The 26824-nt window shown below is 45.9% G+C and overlaps 1 protein-coding gene across 1 annotated transcript in view; it reads left to right on the top strand.

Annotated features, from left to right (window-relative positions):
• Positions 1 to 860: 860 nt before the first annotated feature.
• Positions 861 to 26824, top strand: part of LOC149358960 (uncharacterized) — an 80527-nt gene continuing 54563 nt past the window's right edge. Inside the window, exons 1-21 of the mRNA XM_089567592.1 lie at positions 861 to 970; positions 4233 to 4347; positions 4708 to 4857; positions 5545 to 5667; positions 6404 to 6530; positions 8715 to 8744; positions 9168 to 9245; positions 9861 to 9995; positions 11032 to 11228; positions 17953 to 18065; positions 18354 to 18471; positions 19151 to 19300; positions 19613 to 19726; positions 19798 to 19924; positions 20721 to 20768; positions 22029 to 22100; positions 22328 to 22456; positions 23418 to 23641; positions 23881 to 23990; positions 24048 to 24159; positions 25807 to 25944. Coding sequence (XP_089423718.1) covers positions 882 to 970; positions 4233 to 4347; positions 4708 to 4857; positions 5545 to 5667; positions 6404 to 6530; positions 8715 to 8744; positions 9168 to 9245; positions 9861 to 9995; positions 11032 to 11228; positions 17953 to 18065; positions 18354 to 18471; positions 19151 to 19300; positions 19613 to 19726; positions 19798 to 19924; positions 20721 to 20768; positions 22029 to 22100; positions 22328 to 22456; positions 23418 to 23641; positions 23881 to 23990; positions 24048 to 24159; positions 25807 to 25944 — 2499 coding nt within the window. The 5' untranslated portion in view covers positions 861 to 881. The remainder of the gene's footprint in view (positions 971 to 4232; positions 4348 to 4707; positions 4858 to 5544; positions 5668 to 6403; positions 6531 to 8714; positions 8745 to 9167; positions 9246 to 9860; positions 9996 to 11031; positions 11229 to 17952; positions 18066 to 18353; positions 18472 to 19150; positions 19301 to 19612; positions 19727 to 19797; positions 19925 to 20720; positions 20769 to 22028; positions 22101 to 22327; positions 22457 to 23417; positions 23642 to 23880; positions 23991 to 24047; positions 24160 to 25806; positions 25945 to 26824) is intronic.

Below are 26824 nucleotides of genomic sequence, written 5' to 3'. Positions count from 1 at the left end.
AGAACAAGAAACTCTCATGTCGTTGTCAAAAGCCGCCAAGAAACTTAATCGTCGAATTCAATTCACATTTTTTAAAAGGCTAGCACTTCCTGTAGCTAGCACCAGACAGCCTCAACCGCACAGATCGCACGAACTGCATGCAAAGCAAGACCGTATTCGCCCGTGCTGGTGTGTCATCCTTTCTTCGTCCTCCTCCCCTTGTGTTCCTAGAAGGGCAACTCAGAATGGCAATGAACTCCATGCATCCCACATATCCGCCATGACGCGAAGCCCTTCTACACTCATTCACTGTAAATCAGTATAGAAGCTAATCACGCGGCTATACTTTTTTTTTTGTTTACTTACTTCCCTTTATCTTTCTAACTGCTCCTCTTGAGCCATGGCTGACTAAGCTAACAAGCCATGTCACTGGCTCCGATAGCCTAGGGCGTACTGGCTTCTAGCAATGAAAAATGACTCAGAAACAAAAAACTACAACATGCGGTTTCATTCTACGCGTTAGGCACAGATTTGCAAGAAACTTTTACAGGAGGTGGCCGAAAATTTACAAACATAATGCTTTTTTTTTTTCGGTTCTTTGGAGTTGGTCTGCATAGTGTTTATACCGATGTTTTTTTTAAATCAAGGTGGTCGCCCTTTTAGCCTGCATAGCCTCTGTGAATTCTACTAATGCAATGCACGCATGCTCGTCGTAGAAGTATGTACTGTTGCAATCTGCGTGCCGTGCAAATACACGCTATAGGATGGCGAGCGGGTTATAAAAGCAGAGACGGGATTGTGTTCTCCCACCCGTAGTCACAGCCTAATCTCTGACGATCTACTCTTTTTCTCTCCTTTTCGCACGTTCCCCTCGGCAGTACCTGCGGGACAAGCTGTCCGTGATGGGTCTCAAACTTGCGATCGGTATCCTGATCGAAGACTGGAACACGCCGCCGAATGTCGTCGCGAGCAAGCTGGCCACCTTAGCGAAGTAAGACTGATTTGGGCAACTTTCACTTTCAGCATGGCGATAAACTAACCAAAAGGCACAGAGATGGGGGAGTGAGAGAAAGACAGACCTTACTCCACGCACTGAGGTTGGTATGGCTCAAACACCCTACGCCGCACCCGAAAATTTGCTCTTCTATGCGATCGCAGTTCACCAGGCAATGAATAAAATAATGAATGAACAAAAGCAATGTAATTCCTCATAATAGTGTCCCTAGGTCGGGGGTACCAGAACAGTCGCCGGAGCAGACTCCGCTTGTTCAGCAAGGCAAAGAGATGACGCAACGCTGTTGTAGGGTGTTGTACAGGAAATGAACAAAAGCCGCAAGTTCCTGGAGGACACATACGTATTATTAGTGGTTTGCGAATGAAAACTTCGAATACGAATTGAAGGCTCTACATTTATTATTCGTAATCTATTCGGACGGTCAGTAATCTATGTATTTAAAATATTTAAGAAGGGGTTAACAATAGAAATAAATATAAAAGCTCGGAGTGCGTTACAAGCATTAGATTGCCAATACGCGAAGAGGATGCCTCCCACGTATTATACTGCATATAGAGTTATTTTGCAAGACAGCTTGTGATGTTTCTGTACTATTTTTGCCGAGAACACCAGTGTGATGATGCTCCAGCTTGATTATTGTATTTTCGTGAACATGCACTATGCGCCAACTTGTGGCCTTACTAATCCGATCCATACTTTCAGAATTAAGGCTTACTGGTCGGTTCTTTAAAGGGAGACTGAAGCACTTTTTTTGAAAATCCGGCTGGCAGCGGCGTCCTATAGTTTTTCATGCTGTATGCTCGAATATCGCATCCAAATAAGGCAAAAACAAGCGCGAATTGCTCTTTTTTAGCAGAAATATGCGGCCTGTGCCGCGGGGCACGCCGCGCGGCGCGCCGCCGCCCGTGATTGGTCAAGAGAGGTCGTGACGTCACTTCGAGGACTGGAGAAGCTGCCGATGCGGATCCGGCGCTGCGCTGAGCGCAGATCGCAGCTTTCCGTGGTGTTGTAAAAGCGAATATGGCGACTATTTTTTTTACTGACCTCCAAAGAAAAGGATACTACAGTTTGTTCATTCCACGTATCACGAGCAAAAAATTCTACGCCTAGCACAAGCATACGCTAGCGTGAAAGACACGTACGCAGATCATGCGTAAAAGGTGCCAGCACAACCTCGGCTGGTATTCTCGGAAAGGAAGGGGTGCGAACAATACTCAAGTCAATTACCACCACCGGACGCCTCCTGGCTCGCCCGAAAGAGCGTCATCCTAAAGAAAAGGCCCAAAGCGCTGTGTACCAAAAATCCTATTCTCACTACCCGGCGTAGGTTGGGGCAAGAAAGTATTTCAAGGAAACGGTGAAGCAGCACAAAGCTGATGTCAAAATTAGCGAAGCGCAGTAGCCAAGCACTGCGAGGCATGTGGCCACAGGATATTGAAGGAATCATTGTGCGCTGGAAACCAAGCTAAATACGCACACAAGGCTGCTGCTTCACTCGTGGCGCGTTCAGCAGATGCCAGAAAATATTAATCACTGCCTCGGAAACGTTCGCCCTTCCTAGATTTGCAGTTTAGGTTCAGTGAAGTAGTGGCCAACTATATGTGTGTTTAAAAGCCAAGCTAGCTGCAACTCGTTCGCTGCCACAACTTGAAGAAGAAACCGACTAAGGTTGCGAGACATGATTTTTTTTGCAAAAACTTGGTTGACATTCATTTCTCTGTTAAATTTGCATCCGAAATCAGAACGTCGAAAGCTTTCATTTTAATCGCTTAGATACGATTAAACGAGATGCCACGTATGAAGAGCTTCAATGCTTGCTTGCTTGCTTGCTTGCTTGGACACGTCGAACCGAGTATAAAATCACTAACCGAGCCTTGCTGAGCACGCCTCAGGTGGTCTGGCTGCACCTATAAGCTGAGAAGAGCAACACATGCTTGAGCCTCTATTAGGTTTCTGCAGGGGCGTGTTTCTAGTGAGCATGTTTCTGCTTTTAGAAGAGGCGCTTCTTCGAAATGGTGACACGCCTCTCATGCGCGAGGAAATGAAAGGAACTGCGTCATGGTTCAGCCGCGACCGAAATCTCCAGTGATCACATTAGGGACAAGCTCTGCATGTAGCCGGTCTCACGAAAGTGCTTCGAGCAGAGTACGCTTGCTTTGGTCGGCTTGAATTCTTCGTCAAAGCAGCGAGCGCTTGCGCTGCGAGCGTATGATCTTGCGGAAAGCAGTGGAAGACGACACAGTCGCGGGCGTAGTTGTTCGTGGACACGAAAGCAGAGTAGTACCTCGTGTTGAATCTGATTCTCAAGGTCGGCTGACACCCTTTGTACGTCACAACGCACGCAGTACGAGGAACAACACATGCAGCACGAGAAACAACGTGCGCTGAAAGCTCTTTTGGGTGCGCCGAAGTATCCCCGGCTCCTCAACGTGACGTCACGTTGGCCGACATGGACGAGGTTTCCCTCTCCGCTGTTCTCCTCTCCTGCGGTCGCGCGCGGCGCGGGAGATTTAAACATCGCATTTTTAATTGGTGATTGCGCCACTGTTTTGGCCAAAATCGAAAAAATAATTTCACAGACGTGATCAGCAATGCCACTACTTCAAAACCCTAAAAAGTTAGCTGATTCGAAAACCGCCTCAGTCTCCCTTTAACAAAGTTCAGGGATACGGCTTGAGCGAAGAAAAAGAAATTATAAGACGAATAAATACAGCAGTGATTTATTATACGATATTCAGTTCGATATCCTAAGCTGAATATTCGTATTGGTTTCTTATTCGAAGAATTTGATATTCGTACACCCCTACATAAAACATAAAGGCTACCTATCCTTCAGGACTGCATTTTGGGGGCGTTGTTGGTGCTTGCTTTCAGCGGAATACTTTTGCAAATTAGGCACTACACGGGAAAAGAGAGATCACGAAGCTTAGTTGCTAGACTACGCCCGCCGGCAACGCATGGCCGCTGAGCTTCGCGAAGCCATACATTCTGGCTGGCTCTAGGCGGCAGCTCTGCGCGAAACGCGACGACCACGCGTTGCTGTGTTCCCTCTAAGTATGACACATACTGTACGTATCCACGCACGATCTGACTGAGGTGTCATCCGCAGTAGACGGTAACCTCGTAGTTCATCTTTTATCCTAAAGTCAATCCCTTTACCGCTTATCTGTGAAACACCGGACTAATATAACAGTTCGCGACAGGAAGCGGGCTTCTCTCGTGTTTGCTTCTCTTACAGGCAGGTCGACTACACGTTCCTGCAGACGCACTACGAGAAGGATGGAAAAAAGTGCCGGGTAGCTTTGCCCTCCGTGTACGCCGCGGTCGACAATAGAACTGCATCCGTCCCCATCGTGAGTAGACTGCGGGCTGTTTTCAGTACTCTACCCTGCGGATGTAACAGCGCCTAATTGGCTACAAAGCGTTTTCCTGTACATCTTCATGTCGGCTACTTTCTTTTGAGCGGCACTACAAAGAGTACTAAATGAAAGGACCTTTGAAACAGACACTAAAATGTAGTCCCACTCTTGTTATTGAGCATAGCTACTCATGGCGTGCGCCCTGCTTATATGCTGTGCGTGGGTATCTTGTTCGCACTGGTTCGCGAGTTTGAAAATAACTGACTCAGTTGAAGTGAGCTTCGTTTAGTTTCTTCTATACATGCAAATCATCTATTGGAATAGGCCATTAGTTTCTCTATGTCATCTCTGCAGTCCGTGGTCGTGAGCTGGATGGAGGCGATGTCGGAGTTGCAAAAACATGGCACTCTGTGTTTCACCGTGAGCCTGGCGGCCTTGCTCTTCAGCTCGCGCAAGGGTTCCAGCACCGAGTGCGATGACGTAAACCCCGTCAGCTATATGCAGGCAAGTATCCAACGCTTTTTAATACGAGAACATTAGTAGCCTCAGCGGGGAGAGAATGTGTCACCGGTCATAAAATTCACCCCTTTGCTGGAGGGAAGTGACGTCACCACACCGGGTAATTCCCATCAGCTGAAGGGAAGTGACGTCATAATACAGAGTGTGACGTCACTTCCGGTAAAAAGCATCAACCGCTTCTAATGCTACCGCATTGCCAATATATAAGGTATATAGATGTCCTTCTGAATGACGCTGTGACAGCTTGGAACACGCTACGTGACGAGCTATGCCACCTGGCCGGGATATCAGCTGCAAGAGCTCACACGCCGTCATACGTGTGCAGCGAAACTGCTGTGTCACCATGCGAAGGAAGTCGCTTGCTCATGGTGTGCACGTGCGCACCAATGATGGTTAGGGCATGGTAGTATGACTAAGCATGCAGGCATAGTTGGGCATGGTAGCATGAAGGCGTGTCTTCAATTCGAAGAACAAACAGCTGCAGACGCGCATCTGGCCCTGAGCGGCCGGCAATTCCGATTCTAATGCTGTCGTCGTTGCTGCACGGAAGAGAAATTTTTACTGGAGGTCGGTTCTGAATGTTTCTGCTTTCCAAAGGAATACCGCTTTCAAATCCGTGATTGACGCTTAGGTGCCTCTATTTTATCCCTAACTCCTATCGTGTCGACGCAGATCTGCGACCAGCCTGTCTGGCCGGCGGTGACTGCCGGCGAAAGCCAGAGCTCGCTGGCGTACATGGGATCCCAGGGCGAGCACACTGAGAGCCACGAGACAGCTGACCTCCTGGCCGTCAAGGTGTGTCCTGCAACGCCGAAACTGCGCATGTGGATGGATCACGCCGGCAATGCGTGTATATTTTCTTGGCCACTTTGGCTTTCTCCAGCCGTTCCTTCGAGCGCTTGACCAGTTCACGAGGCCAGGTCCACAACGCTATTTGCTGCAAATAACAGCCGTTTTGTATAACGAAGTTGAAGGGGCCCGATGATTACTTCGTTATAGCCGTAGCTTCGTTATAGCCCGTGTTGACCGAGCTTACAAGGGGAATCGTCATTCCTTGGTTATATATATTGTTTCGTTATAAACCGTTGCGTTACAACGAGGTTCGACGGTAACATGCCTCTCTTCAACCAGAAAGCCAAGCGTTGACAAATGAAGATCGACCTTAAACTTGAATTGAGTCTCTAGTTGAAAGCTGATGTTCCCTTCATATTGGACCTTGCTGCATATGGCAGCTAGTTGTTTCCTGCACTGCCTAATGTATAAGTCCCTAAAATATGAAAGGGAACAATTAGTTTGCACAAAAAGACGAATTGGTGTGTAACTTGAGTTTCCGGAGCCCTCCACTACGGCGTCTCTCATAGCCTTAGTCGCTTTGGGACGTTAAACCCCATACACCAACCTACTAAAAGTTGATAGTGACTTCTGATTATGATACGCCAAGAGGATAATAATTACACTTGCATAATTATGGAGTAATCATACATGTATGCGAAAAAGACCCCCGTCATAGTTAAGGCTTTACCCCACGCAGGTGTCCCGCGCCACGTCGCGGTTGCCGAACGCGTGCGTGGCGGTGTTCGACGTAGACCGAGACGACTACGAGGGCGTGTGCGGCGAGCCATTCGCACGCCTGAGCGCTGTCCGCCGAGCACAGCAAGGTGAGGCCCTAATGACTCGGCACTGCATGCGCAGGGGAGAGGGCACCGGGTGCGAGGCGACTACAACGCCGCTTGCACCAGAGAAGACTCCGTGCTTGACCGCGTTACAGCCGAAACCGGATATTTCGAAATATTGGCTATATCGAACACACAGATCATCCCATTGAAAGTCCTGTAAAGGAATAGGGAAGGGGCGCAGGATATCAAACTCGAATTCCTCCGGTCGTTCGATATATCGAACTGCTCGCCGCGCCCCTGCAAGGGGGCTTTTGCTTCTCCATACGGCGCTCTTCCATCCCTTTTCGCGCGCGGAGGGGGGTCGCCTGCGAGGCCAGGGCACCTGCTGGCAGCGCTGGAACTGTGAAACCGGGTTAGGGGGTGAACTTGAGGTGTGCTTGAGAGAAAAGAAGCGCGTCGTAGGCAGTGGCTAGTTAGTTCCAATGGGCCATCCACTGCGGCTTCGGTATGAAGCAGGTTATTCATGGCAACGCTTAGCAACCGGTTTTTCGAGCAGCACGTCGGCGGGGACATGTTGCAGCAAGAATCGCGTAACTAGTGTGGGTGCATTGCATTCTTGCTTCGAGGTTACAGATCAGCTTATCTAATAAGGGTGTAATTACTCATTGACGTCCACCCAAGCGCAGCCATACGGCCACAAAGGAAAGCTGTTCCCACTTCGAGTTATTGATCAAATCACTCTCGCCCTACCATAAGCTTACCGTCCCGGTTAGCTCATTTGGTAGAGCGACTGCTCCGGTGAAGCGGTGGTCCCGGGTTCGAACCCCGGACCAGGAAGAATTTTTCTTTAACTGCGAAGTTTCTGAGAAAGCTGTATAGCTTTCCTTTGTAGCCGTATGGCTGCGCTTGGGTGCACGTCAATGAGTAATTACTCCCTTATTACAAAATCTACTCCACCTTGGGGGATTCCCCTAAACATTTGGTCAACATAAGCTTATCTACTGCCGTTTTTATTGAATTATCGATATGACGAACTCAGTACGAATCCCTTCGAGTTCGATATATCCGGTTTTGACTGTACTTCAACACGTATTCAACCGTTTCTATGAAGGTGCCTTAATCGGCGCTGTCTACGGGAAGAAAAGCATCATGCTCCAACTCTCAAATCGAATTTAACCCTCAAATCGAATTTCTAGCACCTGCTCTCGGTTCTCGTCCACTTTTATCTGCAGCCATAGATTTCTTTTCTGTTTTTAGAACGCAACCGCTAAGCGTCCAATCCTCATTTACACACAGAGTCAGATGGTAGTGGTGTAACCGCAAGAGCGCGTGAAGGAAATCTGAGGAGGACGGCAAGGCGTCCCTCCTCCTCCACTTTCCTCTTCCCACTCCACTTCGTAATCGTTGCCAATTTTTAAATGAGATTTTATTATATAATACGGACTTCCGTGCTTTCCAGTGTGTATGATGCAGTGTAGATCGACTTAAGATTGCCAGGGACTTGGAGACGAACTGCATCCACAAAGCCAGACCGCTTGAGTACCATGCACTGTGTTTTAGTGCAGTACTCTAGCAAATCTGTGAGCGCGTTCTCAGTTAGCTCAAGTTGCATAGACGCGTTGATCTATTCCCTTTGAAAAATTAGTAGTGAAAAGGTTAATGCGAGCAAAAGGCGGGTACTAATTGTGAGAACAACACATACCCTCTCTCATTAGGCACATGCTTACGTGTTTTAGTTCCCGTTGAATGGGACAGCATGTACAATACATTATACTGAATGCGCAGATGTGAATGATGAGCAGTGGTGTAGCAGACACAGAAGCGCTGTATCTCCACCCATCGCTGTCACATCGTCCACCCGTAAGAGAAATACCGTCTTGTAGCAACTGATGGGTCGATGTACACAAATTGGGACCTACGGTGGCACCAGCAGAACGCTGTGACTCCTGAAGTGCTTCTTCATAGTTGAACGCAACTCAAAATAGAGGAGAAAGTTATCTATAAAGGAGTGATAGATGGCGTTTGAAAACGAGATAATGACTGAGCCCGAACCTCCTGGCGAAGTGTACTTTTTACTGCGAGAAATAATTGAACTGAGTGTCCCTGTTGTGTTTCTGTTGCGGCTCTGCGAACGTCTTTAAGAGGAAAATATTGCGAGAAAATGTCACTTAATTCAACATTTCACTGCGTATTCCTAACGTGCTACAACTACTGATTTATTTCCAGATGGAAAATTGAAAGAGAAGAGTGCCGAAGGTAAGACGACTCTCCCATTTCTCTTGCTAGCGTTGACATTGTCTCTCTGCTCCCAGAAGAGTTGCTAATTTCGTATCATCCATCCCCTTAAAGGCATTTCGTGTAACATTATTACGTAATTACATGTCCTCATAAGGTTGTGTGACTGAAGGCAGGGGCATCGCACACTTCTGAAGCATTTTTTACATAGTTGTTAGCTGCTAGCAGTGCTTGGTTTGAATTTTTGCAGAAGGTGTACCTAGGCAAAATCTCTTTTTCTTTAGTTCTCCTTAATTTTAACAACAGAAGAAAGCAATATTACGTTAACTTAGGAAGCGCTGGGAAGTAAACGTCTTTCTACCTAACTACTGTTTATCATCTGCGGCCAATGCTCTCGCGCGAAGCATAAAGAAACGTCCTGAATGCAAGGGCATCCGCTTGCAGGTCGTTCGCTGACTGAAGAGAAAAAGCGTGCTGACAACGGGAGCGAAGCCGTCAAGCGATGCATGCCTCGTGGTAAAGGTGCGTGCTACACGTTTCAGCGGACGCGCGCTAGCAAGCTTACTGTCACAGGAGGCGCTACAATCGCTAGGACTTGAACCGTTTAACACAGGTGCTCATTTTTTAAACATTGGATATATATTAGGAACTCACAAACTATATAATCGTTAATGGCTGCCGCTTCATACATACACAACTAAGAGCTCGGCGAGTACTGCAATCCTGGGCAGTTTTCCTGCTCATATGAATTCTTCAGAGAGCACGCAAACGTGGCTTTAGGTTAAGGATTATGGTTTATGGGGGTTTAACATCCCAAAGCGACACAGGCTATGAGGGACGCCGTAGTGAAGGGCTCCGGAAATTTTGACCACCTGGGGCTCTTTAACGTGCACTGACATTTGCCTGATTGAATTCTAAGGTTGTCCTAACCCCTCGGATCTGTGATGTCCTCGTGTAATGCGTGTTTGAAGGACGCTCAACTCCGGATGAGAATATACACTCTTATCATCTCCGTATGTTTCACAGAGCAATAGAAAATATCGTCAGTGGATTAAAATTGTTTGCGTTGAAGTTTTTTCGGACCACAAACACCCAGCCCTAGCCTCGAAGAACATGGCACTTTCCTTTGAATTTCAGAGAACGAGAGCCCTCTGGTGTGCGTGCTTTCTGAACGCACGGAGAGCGCGCGGACCGTTACGACGAGCTACTGCACACACGTGGTCTTTTCCCTGCGAAATTTCGAGAACGCAGACCTCAGTGTTCTCCCTGAAGGTAGGCATTTTTACTGACCTTATTCACTTTTAACGGAAGCCAGTCTATCGCAAGAACGCTCCGATAAAAGCGAGCATGTTGTTCAAAGCGCTCAGCAACCGCGAAAGCCATCGAACAAATCGCATCCTCAACAAGGCGAGGTGTAAAGGAAGTTTCCACAGTGCACTAGTCCGGGCTACCCTTAATCTGTATCCAAGCAGTGTTCTTCCTTATATTGTCCTACGATCAAGCTTCATTTCTTACGTTTCATGTTCGTTGGAGATGCGAATGATAAACTCAGACGCCACTTTTTCGTCCTATTTAAACGACTAGACAATAGAAGACGAGGAGTGCTATTTCATCTTTATCACTAAAATAGTCAGTGTCAATGGCTGATAGCAGCAACTTACGTGTGAACTCTATTCGGCTAGTAAATCCAGGCCGTTCCCGGTCCCGGCATGATTACTTTTTGGTCTGCTAAGCAGCTTCTCTACGGACTTTCTCTGCGCTCTTTTCTCGAAACGCGCATCGAATCTTCTAATTCACGACCGAGTTATTTTACAGTAATATCTAATTTTTAAAAAAAAAACACCAGGCCTTAACGTGGTGGTTTTGGCGAGAGGTGTGGTGCGCAAACGCTGTTAGGCTGGCGCGTGCACCCGGAATTTAAGATCCCGACTGCATTTTTACGAATAATATAGCATTGCATCGCCGCAACGCCGCCATCGGGAGTGGAGAAGCATCCCACTCAACAACGTTGCTGCGAACCTTTGCACAAAGGCGCTGTGAATGGCTGTCCTTGATCTGGAAAGCCGAAACCTGTAACCACCTGCCTCCACAGTTGTTTTAACAACGTTGCAGCTATACCAGTTTCTGCCTGGTAAACCGCTTATGATAACGGTCAGGGACGAGGAAGGGGGAGGTTCGGTACACCTATCGACCAAGATGTGTCGCGTGGTACCCTCCTGATCAGTGGTACCCTCATGACAACGAGCTAGAAGAGGACACTGTCTTCTCGTCGTAAACACGTATCCCGGCCGGGCCTTCCGTGGCGCAGGCTACTTGGCCCAGCTGCAGGAGAGTGGCGTGCGCGTGCTGGTCGCTGTGCACGAGCGACTGCTGCAGCTGTCCTCGCTGCGCGAGAGTGCTGAGACGACGGCGGGGCAGCTCCGGAACCGCAAGCTGGACGGCCTGGCCCTCCTTTATGTCAGCCGTTCCACCCGCCAGTTGCCGCTGCTCGCGCGCAAGATGAAGGTGCGTATACGATTGCCCTACGCACATCATGCCATTCCATAATGGCGTGCGGCAAAAATTTATAAGCCTCTTTATTTACCCAGGTTAGTTAATTTATTACATGAAGTTGTAGACGCTTGACTAGTAGTCCTGCATCCTTCATGCACTACGGAATATACAATCAGGCAGTTCAGACTGCCACGTCACTTGCACATCAGCCATCGGGGCAACAGGCTCCGTATGCGAAGTTAAAAAATTTGGTCGGCTGAACAGCGCAAACCACCAATTCTTCCAAAAATGTTTGATCCAGTCATTCTGTTTCACACATAAATAGACATCAAACTGAAAGTGGTTCCAGTTGTAGCTAGCTGGAAGTAGAAAAGACTGCAGCTGGAACTAGCTGGATGGAAAGATTCCAGAATCCAGCCGGAATTGGCTGGAAATCTAAGAGGTTCCAGTTGGAGATGGCAAAAAGTAGAAGATACTCTAGCTGGAGTCAGCTGGAACTAGAAATTTTATAGCTAGAAGCAAAAAACCTTCAAGCTGGACAAGATTTCCGGTTCCATAAGCAACTAGAAATTGTATTTTCGAGCTGGAAACAGACGTTTCCGCTGTGACTGAATGGTATCCAACTATAAGGGCATGGTTTCCTCTCCATTACCCAACTGAAAATGGAAACATTTCTTCGTTTGAGATGCTTCAGCCGCTTTACAGCTGCTGTCGGACATATGGACATACAGGGTGTTTCACCTAAGACTTTCTGCAATTTTTAAAAATAAGGTATTTGAATTAGATGCGCACTTTTTCTGGCATAGCATTGTCAGTGGTGTAGTACATCATAATGCAGCTAAGACGTGCTAGCTAGCAGGCTTGTTAACTAATATTTAATAGTTAACTTTTAAACTATTACCGTTGGTCTCCTTAATTATTGAGAGGCATGTAGCCCACCGTAAGTAATACCCATATCAGTTTTTAGAATTTCGAAAACGCGGTTACCCTTAGCGCTGTGGCCCAACAAAATCCGCCTACATCGCGCCAAAATACATGCGGTTTGAGAAGCTTGCAGGCAAAGCAACCTCTCCAGTGAACCTAACTCGTCGAGATAGCCAAAATTTGTTGGGCCACAGCGCCGAGGATAATCGCGTTCTCGAAATTCTAAAAATGGATATGGACGTTACTTACGGTGGGCTACATGCCTCTCAGTAATTAAAGAGCCCAACTGTAATAGTTTAAAAGTTAACTATTAAATATTGGTTAACAAACCTGCTAGTTAGCACGTCTTAGCTGCATTATGATGTACTACACCACTGACTATGCTATGCTAGAAAAAGCGCGCATCTAATTCAAATAGCTTATTTTTAAAAATTGCAGAAAGTCTTAGGTGAAACACCCTGTATAGCCATCGTACATCTGGCTGTTTCCCACATGTAAATGACTCGCGCTTCCATGGCGTCCGATGAAGAGGCCATAAGTTCCGCGCACCGCTGGTGTTGGCAACATCATCCTTTATTCTATCCTGCGATGGAATGCGGGGACAAACGCACCCTAGTGGGAATTATATTAGAAAGTGATGTAGTCCTCGATAGAAGGACATTGCAAGGTTTCGTTTTTGTGTAACATCTTTCAGTATGGTCGCTTAATGATAAAGGTGCGGCGCAGGAGGCAATATTTAGTGAGCGTCTTTCGCAGCACCAGTTTGTAGCTTGAATGTGATTTTGCCAGAACTAGAGAGTACACACATTACGTCCGGACAACGGGGTCACACGTGGTGGGCTCTTTTTGTTGACGACTACAAAGAATGTGAACGACGCACGCACGCGCACGTGCGCACGTTCACACGCACACACACGGGCGCACGCACGCATACACAGCACACATATGCGTACATATATTAGAGAACAGACGTAGCGCATTCTAGGACGGATCACAGATGGTGGTAGCCACATTCATGTCTTGTAACCTCTGTTAACGCGACAGCTTTAAGGCTCCCGTTGCGCAGAAAATACGGTGTCGTCGGCGTTGTGAGGGAAAAATCACCGGAGAAGCAAGCTATGTTTCCTACCTAACCTAGGTCACGTTAACTTGTGGCGTCATCACAACTTGGCCACCGGATTAGGAAAACAAAAAAAAATAAGACAGGGTCGACAACTGGTGCATTACGTTATCAAAAATCGCAACTCTGCCTTTGTCAGGTAAACCGAAAGTGAGCTAACACAATAATATTTCAGACTAGATATCTCCGCTGCCTCCGCAATCTCCCTCCCTACCTGTTCATGATGCAATAATCATTCAGGCTAGATATCTCCACTGCTTCCACAATCCCTCTCTCTACCTTGTCAGGATGCCTGCTGACCACGGAACAGCTGGGAAAATCCGGTACACACAAACGTTGTACGCACCGCCTTTTGATGCCTTAATTCTGCTTCTTCTTTACAGTTACGACAATGCAGCGCCAGATTTACTGTACCCAAATTTTCTCTATTGGTTTAATGGGCATGTTCTTTCAGACGTTTATTCAATCACAACACAGTCCCGTCTGACCGACGTAAAACTTGCCGCAGCAGAGCGGAATTGAGTACGCCACACCATCGGCGTATTTAGCATAGGGTTTTCGATGTACCGTGTAACACCGCCTGCGTTTTTCGTTTCTTTCGTTCACGGGCGCACATAGCGTATACGTATAGCTTCATCGGGGTTGAGAAGACGACGTTCACTTCGCTATGTCAACCAGTCTTCTTGAGTCGCTGCGACACGCACTTATGTACGGAACGACGGCTACTCCTTCTTTCCTTTGATTTTTTCATTCCTGTTGCTGCTTCAGCAGCATTCGACAACTGATGTACCCTGACGTGAAGACGAGCCATAATGGACATCGAAGTTTTCTTGCATGGAATGAGCACATGGTTTCTGGATCGCATCCATCCAGCACAAGCTGGCAATATGCTCTTTTTGTCAACTTGGAGTGGGTAGACGGGAATGACAGCAGTTGCTCCGAATCTCATACTGCCAGCAGGTGTGGCTTTCGAAAATTTAACAAACGGGAAGGAGCCTTCGCAAAGGATGTCATATATCCCTTGCAGAGGCTTCAGGGATTGATTGAAGCTCTCAACACCACCCAAGACCAAGGTCTCCACTTCTGTTCGAGCTTGTGCACGAAAAGAACCAGATAATTGTCGACGGTACGAAATACCGTAGCAACACAGCAGCCTGACAGATTAGCTGACAGGCTTCAGTCCTTTCGGGCTAGAAATAGGTCGCTGAGAACCGGGGCTATGCAGAGCCAATAAAAATTACGCTCTTCTGTGCATAACTTAAGCAGCTACCCCAATGATACGCTCAAAGAATTCTCACTCACCGCGGAGGCTCAGCGGTTATGGCACTCCGCTGCTGACAGGAAAGACGCGGGTTCGATCCCGGCCGCGGCGGTCGAATTTCGATGGAGGTGAAATTCTTGAGGCCCGTGTACTGTGCGATGTCAGTGCACACGTTAAAGTACCCTAGGTGGTCAAACTTTCCGGAGCCCTTCACTACGGCGTCCTTCATAACCTGAGTCGCTTTGGGACGTTAAACCCCCGTAAAAAAAAAAAAAAAAAATCTGAACACCGACAGACCCAGCTTCTATGCTATCTTCCACGCAGCCGCAAAGCTCATAAAGTCTTTGTTGGACCCCTTAAGATATTACTCGTGACGGCATTCGGCCTTCGTACATGGAATGGGTCGTCTATGGATAGCAAGTTTAGCGGTTGCTGAAGGAACACAGCTGCTGTTTCCTGCCAGGCGCCATTCGCGGAAATTAAAACGCATAGCGGCTGCTACGGCTTGTGTCTTCAGGGTGAAGAAAAGTTCGAGCTTCTCACTGTTCTCCAGTGAGCGGACCAAAATTCATTTCTTTGCATAACTTCTTGCTTTCGTCTTCGATCATCCTTCATAGCATGATGCGGTTTGTGATGTTAAAGAGGGCGTTAAGAGCAACCGATTCTTTTGACAACAGCAGATTTTTGGAAAACACAACGAACCTAGCTACCCTCTTTATCTCTTTGTGTGTGTCTTGTCTTTGCGTCATTTTTTTTTCCTTCAACGTTTTGCTCCGGTACTTTAGTTAGGTTTAGAAGCCTCAGTGACATGGCTGGCAAACACGCCGCACACGTGGCAGTTGAGAAATTTTAAATTTACCGCTCTGACGTACGTCTGAGAGGAGGATGAGGAGGTGGGGTTCTTGATGTGGAAGGGGAACGGTTGTGAGAAACGCGTCAGCCTCATCGCCATGGACCACATACGTACGTTCGCGAAAAACGAAACTTTTATGCTGTGAGCTCCGAAGATGCTACAAAATCGCTATGAGCAGAGTAAACCTAAGCACAGGTAACGAAGTTACACTTGCGGGACACAAGCCGATGTAGAATGTAACGTGCGGCACGATGTTATCACAACTCAACCGGGAGCAGCAGCTGTCACGAACAATGGATGACATATGGTGAATTCCAATGGCAGATCGGGATCAAGTTTTTCTGCTCGGTTTGGATCAGTCGTATTCCAATGGTAAAATGGGAGCGCGAGTTGTATGTTCCAATGGCAGATCGGGATCAGGCGTAAATCCCGGATCGCTCCGTGGAGCAGCGATTCTTGATCTGCCGAAATCGGCGGATTTGACCGGAACCTCGCGTGACGTTTTCTTTTCCGCCGCGTCTGCTTCCGGTCGCGACCGGCAGCAGCCGCTTCGTTCCTGTCGTCGCTACGTGGTGAGCCGGGCGAGCCGGGACAGACGGGCACTTTCCAGTCAACAGTGGACGGCAATGATCTTGCTTCGAGCCGTGCGGCACTAATTTTGCTTCATGGAAGTGACAGTTCCGACTCGGGCACTGAAAGCTCAGAGTCCAGCAGTGAAGATTCGTCTGAAACGGACAGCGAGTGTGAAGCTGCCGGCCTGTATATGCCTGCCGCCGGCGTCAGAAAAATGCGCTAATATTCTTTGTTCGCGTTCATAACAAGCCCTGGAGTAGAGGAATGTAACAAATGAATCATTTTTGAGGATCGTTGGCCATTACCGAGTTGCTGGTAGAAGTGATAACTGCGATACAAGCAAATTTCTTCCTGATGCCCAGTGCGGCTGGCCTGCTGTCTGCTAGCTCCGCTGTTGGGAGGCGTCGCAGAAATCGATCATGTCTTTATTTTATTATGAGACGAGGAGCACAGTAAAACGGTGACGCGAGTAGCACCTTTACTACAGCGCTGGCCAATTCCGAAGCGCCCTCAGCTGCGGCATCGATGAAAAACAGTTAGGCTTAGCGACGACTACGGCAGCCAGGGAGAAACGTTGGACGGGGGGCAGCGCAGTTAGTCGCTCGGCGTGTCCGCGGGCGGCGTCGTTGCCGAAAGCTCGACTGTCTCGCTGATTGGTTCAGCGGCTTGCGTCTCGCAGTCGCAAGGCTGGAAAATCGAGCAGCGAGCAAATTGCCTGCGCGTCGTCCGCCACTTCTTTCGTGAACGGTAGGGACAGGCTCACCGGCTCTCCGAAGACCGCGGCCGCATACTCGCGTGTTCACGGAGAGTGGACCATCCTGTATACATACGCTTTGGTTTTGGTTTTACATTACGGCCTTCGTACTACCTCCTTTTTGTTTCGCCGAGACGGCGTCTGTCGACGCGGAGATCGCGCCTCGCGCAACTCCTGTCGCACTCGAACACGAAGCTAGCAGGGCGTCCGCTCCGGCGGCGCGCCTAGTTTCCGCGGTCGCCGCTGCGGCGCTGGCGTCGCGCTCCCGAGGGATCACTGGCATTCCAATCGCAAACTGGGAGGTGGCAAATCTACGCGCTCCGACGCGCTCCGTACGCGATCCGACGGAGCGGTCTCGATCTGCCATTGGAATTCAGCAATAGACTCTGGATGAGCCCTTGAACAGCTTCTCATATTCAGGCCATTTTACATTGGCCCATTCACCCATCCTCTGTGGAACAGTGCGTGTTTTCGCACTTGCAGACACACGCAAATTACCTGTCGCCTTAGACACGCTTAACAGTACATTCCGTACGAGCGCACCCGTTGTGCAAGAACTCGCGCCTGGTGGCTTCGTCGGGTTTCGAACCCGACCGCGGCGGCCGCGTTTCGATGGAGGAGGAACGCAAAAGGCGCCCGTGTGCTGTGTGATGTCAGTGCACGTTAAAGATCCCCAGGTGGTCAAAATTATTCCGGAGATCTCCACTACGGCACCTCTTTCTCTTTCTTAGATCTCTTTCATTCCCACCTTCTTCCCTTATCTTACGGCGCGGTTCAGGTGTCCGCCGCGATATGTGAGACAGATACTGCGCCATTTCCTATCCTCAAAAAGCAATTTATTATTATTTAATTTATTATTGATTCCTTGGGGAGAGCGACGCGCGGTCATATGCATGCATGTTCTGAGTTGAACAAGGAGTTAAGGGGACACTTCCCCATGCTGCCATGACCAGATCACCTTGATACCACTTTGGCGAAGCTTCCCAGTCACCTCGTGTGGGGCCTCTCAAATCTTGCGAAATGACAAATTTGCTGTTTCCTCAAAACCGGCTGGCAGAATGTTGTGTTGATGTTTGCCAAATGGGGCAGGGAGTGCGTATCTAGGATAAGAGCGTATTTAGATCGGGTACTTCGCTTTCTATTAGAAATAAGGTTGTCAAGCTAGGTATAAGAGAGATGGTAATAGCAGAATATCAGCTCGCGGATAATGCAGAGTATTTGTATAATTGCATACTGCTTGGTTCTTTACAGGAATTGCATGACGTGTACCAAAACAATGGCTTGTGCGTGTTGCTCAGCCTTCAGATGGTGGACTATGATAAGCCAGCTGCTCATACAGCAACACAATTAAGTGCTCTTTACGAGTAAGTACTTTACCAGTGCCGGTTTTTGTGGTGCCTGATTCTTCTGGCACTTTGTTGATAATGAAAACTGTTTGGAGTGCACTGTTGAGCATCATGCTTTCATCAGCTACACGAGCTTTATCTGTCATTAGCATGATGTAGGATAGCTGTACAAGCACATGTCAAGGAAGGGAACTATTCTCGCGTGAAACCCTTCTTGTCCTCTTTTATGGCATTGTTAATGCATGCTCTCAGGGTTTGATTGTGATGAGCAGGGACTGCACTCACTGTGATCTCTTCCTTTTTCAGGAACGTAGATTTTCTTGTGGTGAACACGCACTACAGTGGGGATTATGGCCCTTGTCGTGCCACTCCAGCGTCAACCTTCAACCAACCGTTGTCCACATGTATACCCCAAGTGCCCGTGGTAAGACACTCTTCTCTACTTATTGCAGGACATTAGGCTGCATTGCTGCTTTGGTATACGGAGTTTTCTTAGCTTTTTGCCGTGTAAATTGGGCTCAGTGTTCTAAAAAAGGGCTATGGCCAGAGTGTTCTCCAGGGCCATATTATGGTGCAGACATACAGCAGCAGAAAGAAGTTCTTTCCATTGCAGAACTGCTGATTATGGTTGCCCAAACACCTGGCCCAGGACTCTACATAGCCTTTTTTGCTGCACCTTCTGCATATTCACTCATATACCCATGTGCTGCCAGTTTTGTTTGACTGAAAGCACAAGTGACAGGAGTACATGAACTTTTTAGAGTAAAGCAACAGAAAACTACAGTAGGTGATGTGCACGTCTGGTTTGGCAGAACCCTTTCTTGTTTTGGAGTGTCTTACAGTAGTGCTATCAGTCTGCCTGTATTTCACTCCGGCCACTGCTCACAAGTAAGTGATTCCCTGTACAACAATCTGGGCAGTTGCCATGTGTACTTAAGAAAATGGGTGTGATAGAAAACAATTCTTTTTCATACTGCTGCTTTGAGGGGCCCTCTTGCAAAGTTTTTTCCAAAATCACTGTGAGATATGATCATTTGAGCTGTGTAAATATCAGTCATGGGAGCAAAGGCTCAGGGATGTTGCTTTGCATTGGTTTTGTGCAGAACCTTGCTCTAGGCTGGATGCAGAACATGACTGGCGGCTCTTCGTACCTATGCTTTTCTGTAGACATGCGGGCATTTGCCTACCAGATGTATGGACCTATGGTTGTTGATGAGGCATGCTACAGTGAGGAACACCTGCATTATGAACAGGTAAGCTTCGAGAGTGTTGGTATGGACATTAAGGTCAGCTCTTTGCACGTCCATGAGCCTTGTGGTGCAATACAGTGTAATGGGTATTCTTTATACACACAGTTTTGTTGTGTATTTTATGTTAGTAGCTGGTTGTGTGCTTGTCAGCAATCTTGTGTGGTTGTAATAGTGTGCATGTAGTGCTGTGCTTATTGTTGGTCAGTGCGCTCAGATTTTTGCACAGCTGTCATAATATATTAAAATGAAACTAATATTGCTCAGAAGTTCTTATGCTGTGGTAAACACACTATTCAATCTTTTGAATATGTGCAGGTTTGTAATAAAGATGAATGGACATACAAGCAAGATGACTACACTTTAACCAACATAGGCCAGCTAAGCAATGTTCTTCACTCCTTCGAAACACCAGCAACACTGAAGGGCAAGGTAACAGATTACAACACTATTAATAATAATATTTCCAACTTGCTAAAGTAAATTCGCTGCTGTTGATGTAGGTGCTTGCTGCTTCAAGAAGTGTACAGGCACCTTGTGTTGCTGCTTTCAACTACGACTATGAGGACTCTTCGGGACGTTGCCACGGGACTCCCTATGCTCGCATGAAGTCGTTGCGGCAGTGGTTAGGTGAGCTGTGTGCATTTTAGGCATGTATAGAGGAAGTGAGGTGTTGTGGAAACCTTTTTTTGCTTCATATGTTTAGCAAATTGTAGTGACAGTATCACAAATGGCAAGATTTCTGAAAAACATTAAGATAGTTTGTAAATTGTGGAGCAACTACTGTACTCTTTTGTGGCCATCATTCCCTCCAAGTTTGAAAACACCTTTTAAAAAACTTGCTGTAGTTTTATCGGTTTTTACACGTCACCATCAAAATGTCATGCAATCCATTAGAAAGCATCTGCAGGATTTAGCATTTTGATAGTTGAAGAAAAAAGCATGATGTATCTTTGCATTTTCAAAAAAGTTAGAGAGTTCAGAGCGCGTTTTGTTAACCTGATGCATGCAAGCATTAGGCAGTCGCAAATGCTTGGTAAAGGTGATCCCAGTAGGGCCAGTGCTAGTAACTGCTTTGTGCTGCACCACTGTAGAAGTATGCATTCTTTTTTTCTGATCTTTTGTAGTTGGCAGCTGTGGGTCTTCTCTGCACTCTTGCTTGTAATAATGCAAATCATTTTACACAGAAGTGCTCCTTATGACTTTTTAGCTTTTTTTGTATCTCTGTGTTTTAAGCACAGAGGTTACTATCTGTTGTATATATTATTCATTTGGACTATGTGCGTAAAGGTGACTAAAAAACTGGGAGCGTGTTCAGTAGTTTGTTGTTGTTGCCTTTAGGAAACATGTCATTAATTCATGCGCAGAATTGCGCTCTCTAGTGATGTGTTTCTGGTTTTGTATGGCCGCATATATTTTGTTTTAGATGAAGCCGCACCAGCTGGAAAGAAGGGCTATGCAAGCATTCAGAAAGGTAAACTGCACTTCAGTGATATAGATAGTCTTCATTGTCTTTTGCATCGTATGCTGTTTCAATTATACGTTGCTTAATGTGCACTATCATAGTTGTAAGAAGTATTTTTCATGGCCGTCTGCCAGTCCTGTAGTACAAGTTTAGTACTCATTAATGCGCTACTTTTTCCTTGTTTTCTCAAACAGTAACTAGTTCCTTGTTATCGCAACATCCAACTCTGGTGCTATACGATAGGCATTCTGCAAATTAAGGCTGGCACAGAAGTTACACATAGGTTTGCAAGCTAGAAGACCACTCTTTTCCAACCCATTTCTCACAGACGTAGTTGCACTCAGGAAATTGTTTTGCTAATTGCCTGAATCCTCTGGAACCAAAAGTGAGGTTTCTTTGAAATTAGGCTACTACCTCCTTCATTTCAAAGACCTTTGTAGATGCTTGTCTGGAAGATGAAGCCGGGAAACTTCACCTGGCATAAGGTTTAGAGAATAGGCACGGTGACTGGCAAATTCAAAGCTATATTTCTTTACTCTGCCTTTGATAAATTTTGTCAAAGGTGATCAGCATCTTCATGCTTACAAGCAGGCATTGCCCCATTATCATCCATCAATCAAGACACCGTTTTAACCTGTACATAGTTGCATACAAGGCAAACACCGCTTTTTTCTGACAGTGTGCAACACCTACCAGTGATATGTGTCAGGTGAATTTAGAATCCTTCATGCTGCAAACAAGGCGGTGTATTCCATATAGTGAACTCGGTAAATAATATTTCGCAGAACTGTGAGCAAAATAGCACGTTCTCCGCTGTGCAGACAGATGGTGCCACCAGTAATAACATCTTTTTTTTTTTTTTCAATTTCAAGCACAATGTGCAATATCAGAAGAAGAATTGATTCCTGAATACTTCGAGTGTTTACTTGACAAGTGCTGGCATTTCAATGTTGCTAATTTCCATCAATTATGACACTTTGTACAAAATGTCGCACATTGCTCTAAAAAATGAACTACTGGTACTTTGCACTGGAAAGCTAAGAAATTATCTTTCGTGAGGCCTGAATGTACTATTTAGGCAGAAAAATCAGTTTTCAGTGGAAACAAAAAAAATGGTGCCATAAAGGGGAAATTTCTGAGGCAACTGCTGGTGGCTACAGTGAGCACCAGCACCTTGCATTTCTGGCAGCACTACACCTCTGCAGATTCCTGCTGCAGCGTTTTCCTTTCAGTACTGCAGTCTTACCGCACTGTGTCTGCACCTTACAGGCTTTCTTGAGCCTCAAGAGAATGAAGGCAGTACCACCACAACAAGTAGTGGTTTCGAAGATTACCCTTCTGGTAAGTTTCAGAGAGCTTCACCAAACCATAGCCCCCAAATCTGCATAACAGCGTCTAGCACTCTGCTCAGAATGGTGAGCGTACTGCATACTGCATTGTCAAAATTTTGTCAGCAGGTCACTTGATAACTCAGCCTGCAAGTTAAGGGTTATCACTGGAGAATGAAGGTCACTGGTTGTAAAGAGCTTTTAAAAGTCTGTCTACAGGTCTTGCTGCTTGTCTTGCAGAGCGGCCATTAGTTTGTGTGGTCTCCAAGACAGTTCAAGATGAGGCTGCTGTTCCCCAGGGATACTGCACGCATCTGGTCTTCTCTGGGGCACTCTTCAACCAAGCAACTAAGACTGTTGTTGTTCCAAGTATGTGTTGGATGTGCATGGTCCATGCAGCCTCCCTTTTGCTCTTACAAACCGCACAATCTGTGCAGTGTACATAAGCTAGGAACAAATATGAGCCAGTCTTTGCATCCAGTTGGCAATGTACATTCCATTGCATGCTCGGATTGGCTAAAGGCTCCATCACAAGCTGCTGAAATTTAACTTTGTTGGGAAATGGTAACTGCTGATACCAGAGAGCACCTTGCCACGGGATGTCTCATTGAGTGCACAGAGAGCACAACTGTTAACGCTATGTACCAAATCATGCAGCCCATTTCTCTCTACATAACTTCACGATTTCCTTCATGTGTAAAACACCCATTGCATCTTCTTCCTGAATTTCTTTTTGATCAAGAACATGTAACCGTTGGTACCTGCACTTGTATTGAAGATTGTTTGCATGAAAGCATAAGATCACCAGATTATATAAACCTCAGCTACTGCTTAAGCAGACAAGGAAAGGGGAATGAGGGGCTCGTTATAAATATGAGAGAAGCCAACAGCCACAGAAACCAAGGGGCACAGGGGATTTATTAAATTTATTTCTTTATTTTGTGGTGTTGATCAATTTTTAATATTACTGAATATGTTATCGCTTAAACCTAATTGATTAGAAAAGCAGAAGAAAAAACAACCACATGCTGCCGGTGGGATCCGAACCCACGACCTCCGAATTACGCGTCCGGTGCTCTACCGCTGAGCTACGGTGACGGCTGTCAAACCTTCTGCTTTCGGGGGTATTTGCTTGGCTTACGATGCCTTAAAACACTACAGTTTGTGCTCACATTTTCAGAATGCCCTGCCCTAATAGAATTATGCTTTACTTCATTCTACTATGTGGATAATGTGACACCGTGGCAGTAGTTCTTTTTTTCTGCTATGTGGAGATAGCCTTGTGTTGAGGAGAGTTGATAGTAAAGGCTTTTTTGCTTTTTATTTCCAGGAGGAACGTGGCACTGGCGAGAGCTTCGTCGTGACATGGCCCTTTTCCTGGGTTTTGATGATGACAGGCTCATTGACTACTTGATTAAATCCGGTTCAGAAGCTGGCATGGCGTTTGGCACACTGGCAGCGAAAGTGCTGAGGGGACAGAGCTTCAATGGACTTGCACTGCTGAATGTGAACCGAACATCCCATGGCATTGCGCAATTGTCAAGTGCCTTGCCGGTAAATATTGCTCTTAAAATGCACGATACAAGCATGGTATTGCAACTGTCCATTTTGATGAAAGGTGTAAGGGCTTTGAACCTGCAGTAATATAATATTTCTGTTGTAATTAGTCTCGTGGCTTTGCCAAGCTAGAAAGCCAGCTTTGCCCTGTCAGCTAATAAGAAGTCTGGGACTTTTCATTTTGTTTTTCTCTTTTCTTAAAATATTTCTCTGGATGTATGTGTCTTCTTCTGCAGGTGATTCGTGAATTGTTCGCCAACGACCTACAGATTGTGGTCAGCTTGGATGTTGTCGACATCTCTGCACCTCCGACCGTGATGGCTCTTCGTCTGAGTGACATTTTCAAGTAATCTTGCACTGGATTATTTTTGTGCGAAGTGTTTAACCTGTGCATATCTTGCAGGTTCAGTCACCTGGTGGTGTTCCAGACCCACTACAGGCACTCACTTGGCTACTGTGAAGTGGCCTTGCCATCAACCTTTGATGTCCCTAACCACTCACCAACAGTTCCTGTGGTAAGGCATGCGAGGCTTCTCAACCCTTTAATGATGTAGCAAAAACAGATTGAAGGCAACCTTAATTTAGTGGCTTGTCATTATGATTTAGTGTCCGACTGCACCAGTATAACAGCTTTGCATCACATCACAGAGCACTTTTTCTTGTTTGGTTCATTAGCTCTGTCATGGTCCATTTATAGCAGTTGTTTGCAAATAATGCTTATAGATGTTAGCACTTTTGTAAGCTGGAGAAGAGATGGGCAGTATGGACAGGAGGTATATTTTTACATCTCTTTGATTTTGCGTTCGATGGAATGGGAGCCCATCTAGGCATCTTGTATCGAGTGGCACTCGCATAAAGTAATTTATTGCAGGATTAGTTCTGGAGCTTCCCAGTATTGCATATTTCAGATGTAAATGTTATTTTCAGAGACCCTTAGTTTAGTGTAACCACGAAAGTGGAGTAAAGTTCAATTAGAGATGTGAATGACTTCCTTGGTATCCACCTTAGCATAGCCAAGACTTTTTTTTTTCAGTACTTTTATCCACAATATAAGCAGTAGATCAAAACCTGTTGGGCCCATAGCTGAAGCTAGTTCAGGCTCACAGTCATACACGTTTGACAGCAGAATAATACACTGGTAAAACAAAACGTTACACAAAATTATAGTAGTCGGGACTCGAAAGGGGTGGCTAGGAACAGTGCATGTAACTGTATATGTCATCAAGAAAAAATCTCAGAATAGTCATGTTTGTGGACGTTTTCACTTCAAGTAGAATATTATTCCATATTTCTGCGCCATAGAACTGTAATATGAGTTGTTCATAAACATTGCTCTTTATGGGTGGATTAGAATTCAGGTTACAGTCATTCATGGTGTTATTAGTAGTTGGCAGAGTAAACAGATTGATTGTGAGGGGATAATTGTTTCAGGTAATGTTATTGACTGTAACAAACACTTTTAGTTGAAACACAAGCATAAATGGCATAAATGGAAGTACTTTAATTTGTTGCTAGAGTGGACGACTTGCCTGTTTCAGACTTTTACAGTGCACTGTGGTAATTGAAATAAATCCTGAGAATATAACGATCTCCTGAAGTGACTGTAGACAAATGCTCTCATTATTCATTTTTTCTTTCATGTGAAGTAATTCCTCAACCCTCATGGTTGAAACATATTGTGGGTAACATGTTAACGGACAAGGATAGGGAATTTACGGGCTCGTGACATCAAACTTCAAACTGTCAGAGTCGAGTCCCACTCTATCATGAGGAACAAAAAGAAAAAAACCATTCTGATTAATACTACATGCAACGAATCAAAATAGACTATCATAACAAAGTAGGATGTCAGTCAATACTTGAGACCTGGACATATGAAGAGAGATGCTGCACTCTTATTAATATCACAAGCAATTAACCATACCTAAGCAACTAAATACAACTATAGCATAGCTAAGTAGAATTTCAGTCATTGTTGCTTAGGACATGAGCATATGGGAATTCACGCTGCACATTTATTTGGTGTTAGAAATCCAAATTCAGTGTAGTTAGGTTCAGCTGCGTTTGCTCTGAGTGAATGACAGAGCATGAGAATGATTCACATGTTTGAGCATGCACTGCAAAGAAGAAACCAAGTGGTTCATTGCTGGGCTGGTATGTAGGAAACTGCACTGCGCTGGCTTGGACGCATGGGTGCTGGAAAGCAAGCTTGCTTTTCTGTGAACTTGGCTGTGCTCGAGTTCCTGGAATCGGACGACTCGTACCTTTGCCGGCAGAAGAACCTTCTGAACTATGCAGAAGTAAGCATGGGTTTTGCTGGGAGTCTGTAGGCCATTTTATTTTGTTTGTGGAGCAAAGCCATGTTTGGAGTTCTGAACTGTTATTACAGAGGTTTCTCACTGCTTCACTACTCTTGTTGACTTCTTTTCTTGGAAGTGAAGAGAAAGCTAAAAAGTGGGGCATGTACAACTATGTCACTCCACCACTAGTTCAGTTGCAAGACTGCCACCTGTCACGCTGATTTCTGTGTGGTTGATTTTGTGTTAATGATGTAGCTGGCTGTTATCTGTGAAAGGTTCTTGAAAAGTCTTTCTGCTGCGACTCTGTAATGTTGAAAATATGCAGTTATGTTACAAATATGCCTTAAAAAATGAGTACTATTGCCAATATGCTGCGTTATGAAAGGAAACTATTTCTACGACCTGGGACTGTATTTTGCTGTGTAAGAAGAGAGGGCATATTTCTGCTCTGTATTCTGCTTTTCTCTCTCTCTGTATTTCTCTCTCTCTCTGTATTTCTCTGTATTTCTGTATTTCTGTATTTGCTCTGTATTTCTGCTTTTGCTCCATTTCCAAGAAAAGTCGAGTATAGCTCGTGCTAGTTAAAAAATTCTACATACAGGTTTCAAAAATGCTGTTCAAGCAACATTGTCCTGCTGAGGTATCTTTGAATTTTCCTGCAAAAATATCATCGGAAAGTAGAATAATTGTGGAGAGAAAAGAATTTCGGGCATTTTAACTAAACATCCAACTTTAAAACTTGTTCTTCTTCCTGCTACAATATAGCCACAGAGTTCCTTAGGAGGCATGAGCCTGAATTAGAGTAATGCAGTAAGTTTTCATTTGCTTTGTGATAAATGCCCACTCTTGACAGCGATATCTTCCCAATGGGAACTGGTAC

This window comes from Amblyomma mixtum, chromosome 2, assembly GCF_055824585.1.
Source record: "Amblyomma mixtum isolate Tamu chromosome 2, ASM5582458v1, whole genome shotgun sequence".
Lineage (NCBI taxonomy): Eukaryota > Metazoa > Arthropoda > Arachnida > Ixodida > Ixodidae > Amblyomma > Amblyomma mixtum.
Note: the sequence above shows the minus strand (reverse complement) of the source record. Positions and strands in the feature narration are given on the sequence as shown.